Source organism: Echiichthys vipera, assembly GCF_963691815.1.
Source record: "Echiichthys vipera genome assembly, chromosome: X".
NCBI lineage: Eukaryota > Metazoa > Chordata > Actinopteri > Perciformes > Trachinidae > Echiichthys > Echiichthys vipera.
Window position 1 is genome coordinate 26,995,767 of NC_139825.1, and position 11,196 is coordinate 27,006,962.

The 11,196-nt window shown below is 40.2% G+C and overlaps 1 protein-coding gene across 1 annotated transcript; it reads left to right on the forward strand.

The window, feature by feature from the left end:
- Positions 1-135: 135 nt before the first annotated feature.
- Positions 136-10,699, forward strand: strip1 (striatin interacting protein 1). The gene is made up of 20 exons (XM_083938916.1): positions 136-258; positions 1,241-1,310; positions 1,423-1,497; positions 1,664-1,798; positions 1,922-2,042; positions 2,319-2,494; positions 2,583-2,710; positions 2,802-2,984; positions 3,906-4,126; positions 4,226-4,291; positions 4,398-4,461; positions 4,581-4,652; positions 5,113-5,187; positions 6,402-6,499; positions 7,585-7,711; positions 7,804-7,904; positions 8,001-8,067; positions 8,166-8,270; positions 8,549-8,753; positions 9,033-10,699. Exons 1-20 carry the CDS (start codon positions 148-150, stop codon positions 9,278-9,280), a joined length of 2,448 nt encoding a protein of 815 aa, XP_083795042.1. The 5' UTR covers positions 136-147; the 3' UTR covers positions 9,281-10,699.
- Positions 10,700-11,196: the final 497 nt, after the last annotated feature.

Sequence of the window (11,196 nt, forward strand, 5' to 3'; positions counted from 1 at the left end):
AATTGCGTATCGAAAAAAATACTGTGCGTAGAAAAACGTTTTCCCTTAAAGTTTATATTGTTATTCCGCTTCACGTTCAGATGAAGTTTACAGTCCAACTCTCGCAGATCAACGCTTCTCGCGAGAGGACGCTGCGCCCCAGACATTATGGACGTCGGTGGGAACGGTGGTGGGCTTCTTGTAAACAATAAACAGAGAGCTATGTTACCCAACAAAACCAGGGGCGAATTTACCCGCAACCCAAGAAAAGACTCTGAGGTATGTAAAGAGACATTTGTTATTAATTTTCAGCTGACGTGTCACAAACGGACGAGGCCCGTTTCTGCTGTAACGTATAACGTTAGCTACAGTTAGCTCTGTCAGGCTAGCTTCACTGTCACTTATGGCATTATTCATAAACTACAGCAGCGACTGAGCTTATTTAAATAGCTGAAGTAACACCAATGTACCCACGGTTGTGCAGCGATTGTTTTTTTAACCACTGTTAACTTATGTGATGTTAAACAGCAGTGTAGCTTAGCAGGGGCTAGCTAGCTGATGTTAGCTGGCCACAGGCCAGACTGAACTGGCCGTCTTCCTTATGCATTGGTCTGAGGTGTTCATTTCATTACATAGTCATATGTACACCATAGACCCCTCACATACCTATAAAGAAAGCACAGTGAGTCATTGCGTCCTGGCAGGACAGTGGGAGCATTTTATCTATTGTAATATTTTGACAGACAATGCCACACATCAGGAGATGTTATAAATACAGATAAAACCATAGCAAATGTAATTCATACGAATTTCTCTATTAGATTTCTAACTGATGCTTTATCAAAAGTCAATGACATACTTACTATTGTAGTATAAATACTGCAATGTAAGATACACCCGTACAGGTAAAAGGTATGCAAAACTTGACTGCGTAAATACATTTTTTATCAGCAAAACTAGTGTCACATGTAAATGTGAACATTATACCTTAAACTGGCCCAGTTCATTGTGTACATTATATTATTACATGCATATTATAGTTTTGGATTATCACCACTGATACTTTAAGGTAACAGAAGGTTTTTAATGGTGCAGCTGGTGCTGCAGGTGTATTTTATTTGGACTACTTTACATGAAATTGGATAGTGTAACCAGTTATATTGCATATAATGTTCCTCCTTACTTCTATTTTATGGTAGCTCTCTGTCAATTCCATACATTTTGACTCTTAATCATGAGAGCATGTGTCGTGTGTGCACAGGGGCTGTCGGAGTCTCCGGACCTCGAGTTTGAATATGCGGATACAGACAAGTGGGCTGCAGAGCTGTCAGGTGTGTATGTTGTCATCATGGAAACTTAAGATTTTCTGACTCCTTTTAGCTCCTATAATCTGCATTCTTGTGTCATATAAGATTATTTATACATTCTTTATGTATGTTTTAGAGCTGTACAGTTATACTGAAGGACCGGAGTTTGCTCTCAACAGGAAATGCTTTGAAGTTGAATTCAGAACACATGGTATGTAGTTCAACTTACACACACTCAGTCAAATCTAAATTAATTAATCATATATATATATATATATATATATATATATATATATATATATATATATATATATATATATATATATATATATATATATCATATGACGTTTATTATTTCCACCTCTTTTGTGTCATAGTTTCTGATAAGAAATGGACTGAGCTTGATGCAGCTCAGCACAGAGCTCACGCTATGCGCCTGTTGGACGGTCTGGAGGTGATTGCCCGGGATAAGAGGCTGAAGGTTGCCAGAGCCATTCTTTACATGGCTCAGGGTCAGTCCACATCTCTTAAAACTGGTTTATCATGAATTGATTTTGTAGAGAGAGAAAGCTCGCCACAAGAGCAATTGATTAAGGAGCTTTTTTTTGGTTATGGGGCATTTTGTTTCTTTGTAGGAACCTTTGCAGAGTGCAGCTCTGAGGCTGAGGTGCAGCACTGGATGAGATACAACATCTTTCTGCTGCTGGATGTGGGGACCCTCTCTGCTCTGGTGGAGCTGCTCAACATGGAGATTGAGTATGTTCTCCAACAGTCTTTCCAGCCATGCAGATACCATTATAAATTGCTTATGCATGTTTTTTTTCTATAAGATGTTAGTCTGGAAAACATTTACTTGTATTCAAAAGTGATACAGCTTATGGGTCATTGAATCACCTTTGGCATTGCCAGACCACTGAGAGCAAAACAAAATTTCAGGGGCGACTTTTTGCAAGGCTACAATTTATTATATTTTCTGTGTTTAAATGAATCTGTCTGGAGAAGAGTATACAACCTTTTAATTCTACCTTTCAGTAACAGCGCTGCCTGCAGTAGTGCTGTTCGGAAACCAGCCATCTCCCTTGCTGACAGCACAGATCTCAGAGTGCTGCTCAACATAATGTACCTGATGGTGGAAACGATACAACAGGAGGACCCTGCTGACAAGCCTGAATGGAAAATCATCAGGGAAACCTTCAGAGCAGAACTGGGTAAGTCTCATCAGTGTCAAAAGCTGCAGTCAAAGGTGTAAACAATACTTGCGAGGTGAACTATTTCCACTCTACCTCTCTTATCCAGGATCTCCTCTGTTCAACAACGAGCCCATTTCGGTCATGCTCTTCGGTATGGTTACCAAATTCTGCAGTGGTCATGCCCCTCACTTCCCAATGAAGAAGGTGCTGTTGCTCCTGTGGAAAAGCATTCTGGTACGATGCATTAAATGTTTGCACATGATCTCACAATAAAAAAAGTATTATCTCAAGTTAAGAGACATCAAAATCCTCTCTTCTGTTTCAGTTCACACTCGGAGGGTTTGAGCAGCTCCAAAGCATAAAGGTTCATCAGCGTGAAGAGCTGGGTCTCCCCCCTCTCCCGGAGGACAGCATTCGAGTCATTCGCAGTATGAGGGCCGCCTCTCCTCCTGCATCTGCATCCGACCTCATAGAGCAGCAGCAGAAACGGGCACGCCGTGAACACAAGGTACAATTCTTGTGCTTCCTGCAAACCAAACATATTGTAGGCTAAAACTAGCTGCAATTTGAAACATGTTTCATTGCCTTGACTGTTTTCTGTTTTCTCCTCCTCGCTCAAATACTAAAATATTAAAGGTACAACTTATGTATCAATAGAGCCTCAATACAGAAGAGAAATCACTAGATGAGGATTGATGAATCATAAGCAGTTGTAGTACGTTCACTTAATGCAAGTTTATTTCTGATAGCTACATAGACACGTAAACCGAGATGCACCAGAAACAGCTAACTGACAAAGATAGTGCTCATACAGCCATTGGGGCAGTTGCAGGTGGACACCTGTCTGACTCTTATCAATGGATGGCCTCAGAGGACAACATGCCTCCTATACTCTCTTTCTTTAATGGCAACCAGGATATTGTGTGCCATTTGCCCATTGCACAAGCACTGACATTCAGATATTGTTTACCTCTGTTTACTACCTGTTTCTTTGTCTCCAGCGATTCATTTAAAACTTGGTTCAAAACGTTTTCTATCCTTCATCTGCCTGTATACAATCCATGCCGACGCCTCAACTGCTCTCCTGAGCCCTATGCTTAGGCTAGCACAGACAGAGTTCGGCACAAGTTTTAACACACCACTAATTATACAAGTTCACACAAGATTATATGTCCCTATTTCTCAATTTCTCTGAACAAACACTTGCAGTGTGTGTACGTGACCAGAAACACATTGCATGACGTGGTTGCTTTCCTGGTTTCCTTAATTTCCCTCTACCCTCTACTTTGTGTTGATTTTGCCCTTTCCCAATGTTTTCGTGGAGTCCTGGATACAGTGTAAAATTTTCTCCCTTTTGCCCCTCCACTGTTCTGTCCCACTCACAATACTGTATGTCAACGTCTCCACTGTTTCCTTGTTTCTCACACAGGCGTTGATCAAACAAGACAACCTTGACGCATTCAACGAAAAGGACCCTTACAAGGCTGACGACTCTCGAGAAGATGAGGATGACAATGATGACAATGACAACTCTTTAGAGGCAGAGACTTTCCCTCTAGAGAGGGACGAGGTGATGCCTCCACCTATTCCTCACCCTCCATCAGAGAGGGTGTCCTTCCCCAAAGGACTGCCGTGGGCTCCTAAAGTCAGGTATCTAATGAATCCTTCCTCGTGTCAACACATCTAGAGAGAAACTTATGAAGATCGAGGTCTTTTTTGTTGTGACATTATTGTCTTTTGCTACAACAGGGAAAAGGACATTGAAAACTTCCTGGAATCAAGCAGAAGTAAATTTATCGGTTACACACTTGGAAAGTACGTTTTCTCCTTGTCGGTTTTAAACAAAAAGTGACGTAAGACTAACATGTTACACTCTGACTGTTCTGTGTGTGCTGAAGTTATTCCTGTGCATGTCTTACAGTGATACAGATACAGTCGTTGGCTTGCCCAGGCCAATTCATGAGAGCATAAGGACGTTAAAGCAGGTATTGCATCGACACTTGCTATGTTCCTTTAAATCTATTTACTTAGACTCTAGGTAAAAATAAGATAGGGCAACAATGCTGCTATATTTTCACATACTAAAGTTTTCATCTTTTTTCAGCATAAGTACATCTCCATTGCTGAGATACAGATTTCAAAGGAGGAAGAGTTTCAGAAAACCCCTCTGTCTGGGGTAAGTGGAAACAAAAACATCAGCCATTCATATATATTACCTGTTGACCTAACCAGAATTATTGTTGTTATTATTTAACCAGAAGATGATGCCGTCCCTGTAGAGATATCATAATTTATTACTCAGATACGCAGGTTCAACCTGCCCAAGTAATATATATATATATAATATATAGAAATATTATGTAAAATGTTATATTTTTGAGATCATGGTCTTACAAGTAGCCTAAAGTTTTGTATTAGTCAGTGCACACTACTCTTGCTTTCCAACATCTTGACACTGTGTAGTATTAAGTATCCTTTCCCATGTGTTTCTAAATACTGACTTCACATGTTAGGAGTCTTTACTTTTTCTTCTGGTAAATGACCCCAGATGTATTAAGACCAAACTGTCTCGAGGTGTTGTGGTGACGGTATTTTGTGTGTTTTATGTCTCTTGTTTTCTCCCTCCTCATCCTCAGGGGGAAGAGGAGGTGGAGATGTCATCCACAGAGCTGCTCTATCAGGGAATCCTGCCCAGTTTGCCTCAATACATGGTTAGTGCTGGTCAGTGTTGGTTATACACTGTGGTACTGTGAATCATATCTATATATAAGTAACCATACACAACTATGTATGTTGTGGCATATACTGCAGAGACTGACACAGGAGAGGAGTTTCACTCCCATCCCGAAAAGAAATCCCACTCCCTTTACAAAAAAACCCCCAAAAAACTCCTGGTCCCAGAATTTTAAAAACATTTCTCCCACTCTTGCTCTCTCCTGTTGTCGAAAGCATTTTTTCCTGTGTATGGCATTAGTGTATGGAAAAAATTTAATTGGAGCTGCGATCAAACTGTCAAACATGATGATTGTGAAATCCTTCAGTCTGAGCAGAGTAGCGCTTAGATCGTGCCCAGAAAATCAAGCCCAACCCTACCCGAGCCCGATTTAGATGTCACCATGATGCAGTAAAGAACACTACAATACCGTTAACCAACAGTATATTTGATCTTACCTTCATTCTTTCTAACATGATCCTGGATATCTTCCTTTTCCGCTGCTGTATCCCTTTTCTTTCAGTTTATCCTAGTTTTTTCTTGTCGGCTCTTGTTTTGAAAATCTCATGAGGTTGTCTGTCTTGTATCGAGCTATTGCAATGTAGTTGTAAGTATACGCCATTACGCTGGTCAATAATTGGCTGCGTACAAAAACAGGGATAGCTCTGACCAAGAAGAAGGACCAAACGGGAGAGATGTAGATCAACAACAGCCTTTATTTGTATTATGACTGTTAAAAAAAGTGTTCCCTCTCCTTCTCACTCCCGTTCCCTCCTGATCACAGGATCAATAGTGAAAGTCAGTCCTGAAACATGGAAAAATGTCAGTCTCTAATGTACTGTAATCATCATACATAGAAATTGAATGGGTTACAGTATATTTAGATGTGTTGTTCCTTGCATTTAGGCAAATTAAGATGTAAAATAGCTAGAACAATGTCTGTTGACCATGACCTTCTGAAACAACGCAGTAGTGTCTTCATATCACGCACTAAAACAAATTATTTGTGGCATAGGAAGCTACATTTTCATAGAAGCAGCACAAATGACAGAACTCCAATGCAAAATGTTGTTGCATTAAGACAATTTGTGCATTAGATTTATAGCCCCCTACACAACATCATTACTTTAATAGTCACAGTTTTATAGCACCAACCATCAGCTTCCTTGTCACACAGTAACTGACTCCATGTTGTGTCTCTCTGAATGTCAGATCGCTCTGCTAAAGATCCTGCTTGCAGCAGCTCCGACTTCCAAAGCCAAGACGGACTCCATCAACATCCTGGCAGACGTGCTGCCAGAAGAGATGCCGTAAGTGATGCAGGACCTGTAAAAGGGTTTTAACAGCTTTCTCGGAACAAGGAAAATATCTTAACATTGGTAACGTTTACAATTCGAGTTACAATTGCCTGAAGTGGAAAAAGAATTACTGGTCAGGGTCAAATCAGCTGTTAGCACTGACAGATGCAGAGCGTGGCGTGAGAGGTACCGGAGCATAATTGGAGTGGGAGATATGGCGACGCTCCAGTGTTTTAAAAATGTGCTCAGTGCTCCACCCAAAATTTTATTTGTGCTCCACTCCACTCACATGTTCTGATCAAAAGTGTATTTGTTTCTTTAAAGAAGAGCAAAGAACGGCACTGAAGGCTTTTATTGAATGACTTAGAAAAAAGTTTTAGAGTTTGAAGATTCAGGCTTGTAAATATTTTAAATTAAATTTTAACATACCATATTTTCCGCACTATAAGGCGCACCTAAAAACCTTCAAATTCCTCAAAAGCTGACAGTGCGCCTTATAATCCTGTGCGCCTTATATATGGACCAATATTGAGCCACAACAGGTCTTGCAACTACGGTGAGCAGCCGCCGACTCTATTTTCCCCGTAGAAGAAGTAACGTGCGGTGCATGTTGAGATATATGACTGCACGAAGCGTGCCGTTTCATTTCCATTTGTGCGTTTGTGTAAAGAGCCCAAAATGGCTCCTATTAAGAGACACGCTTACGACGCAGAGTTTAAACTCAAGGCGATTAGTCACGCAGTAGAACACGGGAATAGAGCAGCTGCGAGAGAGTTTAACATTAACGAATCAATGGTGCCGAAGTGGAGGAAGCAACAACCATCTGACTGTTTTGTTGACATTCCCTTTAGTGCAGCTCTATCTAATAGATGCATAACGTAACCCCAGCCTCGACTGTAGCGTCTATTCTATGTGCCTTATAATGCTGTTATAATGCGCTTATATATGAAAAAAGTTTTAAAATAAGCCATTCATTGAAGGTGCGCCTTATAATGTGGTGCACCTTATAGTGCGGAAAATACGGTAATAGAAATGTCCTGAATGAACTACTCAAATGTGAAAGACTTTGTAATGTAATGTATTGTCCGACGCTGCAGGACCACAGTGCTGCAGAGCATGAAACTTGGTGTTGATGTCAATCGACACAAGGAGATCATCGTGAAGGCCATCTCTGCCATCCTGCTGCTCCTTCTGAAACACTTCAAACTTAACCACATCTACCAGGTGCGGACGTCACATACTTTATTTAACTTTGAAATGGAAATGGCTAAATATCCTTCTTCACTGAATGTGTCTTTCATATTCTTATCTCACAGTTTGAGTACATGGCTCAACACCTGGTGTTTGCCAACTGCATCCCTCTCATTCTGAAGTTCTTCAACCAGAACATCATGTCTTACATCACAGCTAAAAACAGGTAGAGACCTCTTTAAATCACAAAAATCATGACTCGCGTTTGCAATAAATGTCAGTGAACTTTCACTTTACACTCTCATTTTTCTTTCCCTGATAGCATTTCAGTACTTGACTTCCCTTATTGTGTGGTGCATGAGCTCCCAGAGTTAACAGCAGAAAGTTTGGTAAGTTTTCAATTGTTTTATAGTTTGTTGCCATCTGATTAAGTATGTCAGACAAAGAATTGAAGTAATTTTTTAATGTGATATTTTGTCTTTTACAGGAAGCAGGAGACACTAATCAGTTTTGCTGGAGGAATCTGTTCTCCTGCATTAACCTGCTGAGGATCCTCAACAAACTGACCAAGTGGAAGCACTCCAGAACAATGGTGAGAGCCAATCCTGATCAAATAACATTTATCATGACGGATCGTACCATGATATTACATTATTTATTTAGCTGATGCTTTTATCCAAAGTGACATACATTAAGTGCATTCTACCATGAAGACACTACCCAGAAAAGTGTAAGAACTATACTTATTTTTTGTTATATATAAATGAATTTTATTGATTCATGGACCATGGTGAGTTTTCAGTCTGTAACTCTGTTTCCATGAATGAAAAAACAAGTTTGAGCTCCCAACGTTCATCTTTTCTCTCCCAGATGCTGGTTGTTTTTAAGTCTGCTCCCATCCTGAAGAGGGCGCTAAAGGTAAAGCAGGCCATGATGCAGCTTTACGTCCTCAAGCTGCTCAAAGTGCAGACCAAATACCTGGGCCGTCAGTGGAGGAAGAGCAACATGAAGACCATGTCTGCAATCTATCAGAAGGTCCGACACCGGCTCAACGATGACTGGGCCTACGGGAACGGTGAGCGGAAACACAAACAAATGGCCAGAATGAATAAATTAATTTGTGAAAGGCTTCAACCAAGAGGAGAAAATATAATTAAATCAAAGCTGAACTAGTTTAATCTTATGACAGTATACTCTACTAATTTCTAACATTTTATTGACCAAACAATAGAAAAAAATAAACATCAAGTTTGGAACTGTTGGGACGCCCACTGATTTCTATTTCCATTTAGACCAGACCGCTAAAAATACAGTAAATAATAAATAAGAACTGCTGTTTGTTCTCCCGGAGCAGATCTTGACGCTCGTCCCTGGGACTTCCAGGCCGAGGAGTGTGCTCTGCGGGCCAACATCGAACGCTTCAACAGTCGCCGCTACGACAAGACCCACAGCAACCCTGACTTCCTGCCTGTGGACAACTGTCTGCAAAGTGTCCTGGGACAACGGGTGGACCTGCCTGAGGACTTCCAAATGAACTATGACCTGTGGCTGGAGCGGGAGGTCTTCTCTAAACCTATTTCCTGGGAAGAACTGCTACAGTGAGAATCAACAACTTTTATATACATTAAAAAAGAAAGAAAGTTTCAGTCAGGAGTTCAGACGAACCAGTAGTAGTGCTCTCAAAATTATGCTCTGTGCTCTGCTCTAGAGTTTAGATTCTCTGCCCGAGCCCAAGCCTATATTTCCCACCACTGTCCTCAGCCCGGCCTTTGATAGAGCGCTTGTGTTTTTTATTAAATCAATGCTTTATTGGCCTAATCTGAGGAGAAAGCTATGCCATGAACATAAATATTATAGGCCAATATATATATTTAGCAGAGCAGGCCCAAGTAACAAACGTGTACAAAGTTGCACAAGTTAAAAAAGAAAGAAAAAAAGCCGCGTGTTGCAGCTCACAGTGTCTCCTCCCATATCTGTCGGCTTTGTCCAGTGCATTAAGGGCTCGGTTAGGGTCGGGCTTGATTTTCTGGGCCCGATCTAAGCTCTACTCTGCTCAGACTGAAGGATTTCACAATCCTCATGTTTTACAGTTTGATCGCAACTCCATTTGAATTTTCCCCCACACAAATCCATCCACAGTTATCTTTAACGCTCCACGTGTGAACCAAACGCCTTCCCTTTACATAAACATGCATCTGCTCTGTGTGCCTCTTACCTGCTACAGAAGGTCAGTAAGTTTTACCTGGCTTGAAGCACTACATGACAGTTTGTTCTTAATTTTAAAGAGATTTATTTGGTATAAATGTATGTATTAACTGTTGAGACTCAAACTGAGGTGTTTGCACTCTGCTCAGCACAGTTAAGATGTTAGTAAATATGACATTCCCTGGTAGGGATGACTGAAAGGCTGTTTTAGTCATAAATTCTGTATGTACAAATACAGACGCGTATTACCTTTTTTAGATAGCTATCGGGGGACGCAGTTTGTTCACCTGACTTTTACTCTTTGTTGTTCTGTGCATTTGCAAATGATTCAGATTGTATTTGCATTATTCTAAGTTTCTCTTTCAGCTGAGTGCTGCCTATGTACTTTCTCTGGGACCATGAGTAAACAATTCAGACTTTTACTGACCACCAAGGCTGAATGGACATGACAATCCAGCCTTGATTTTATTATTTACCCTAAGTAACACATTAGTATCTTAATTTGCTTTGTTGTGTTGAAAACTGGTTGCACATGTTTCTGATTTGAGATCAGTGGTTTTTGAGCTTCTCTCGCCGCTCAACTGTTCTGAACAGGATAACAGTTTTATTTACAGTTACAGAACTTTTTTTAACTTTGTTTTTTATTTTATTTTATTATTACAAAGGTTAAGGGAATGAGAATACGTGTAGATTGTGAAACTTATTTATCATGGCTTTGTCTTTGTTTCACATGGACTTAAATACTGTAATAAAATGATACTGTCATTCATTCATTTTGCCTTTTATTTGATAGTGGATCTAGATACAGACGGTAAATATGATAATATGGATGATTTACTGTCTGTTAAAATGAGTCATGCTCAACATGAACCGCAAAGATTGCTGCCTGTAGATGCAATGTAGTTCAGCATCCGCTTGTTTCTGCCATGCACCTTTGAAAAAGTACAAGTGATAAATAAACAGTGTGTGATAAAGTGCCTTCAGCAATTTACCTTCTGTCACACTGGGGTAATGTGTGTTTTTGTGCTTTAATTGTAGCATCCTCAGCTTAAGCAATGGACAACTCTCGAACTGAAAAGAACAAAAAAACTGCACATTTTGCATACTTATACAAACAATAGCCCTTAACATGTGTAGTAAGTAATTTCACACAAAAAAGAGTTACCAGAAACAAGTGGTCAACCTTATAAAATACTAGGCCCCTGCTGCAAACCACAGACACATCACATACATTTAGAAATAGTCACATTAATTAATTTTCATATAAAAGAAAATATTATCAGCATCATGGACATGGAGGGCTGAGCTAGAAG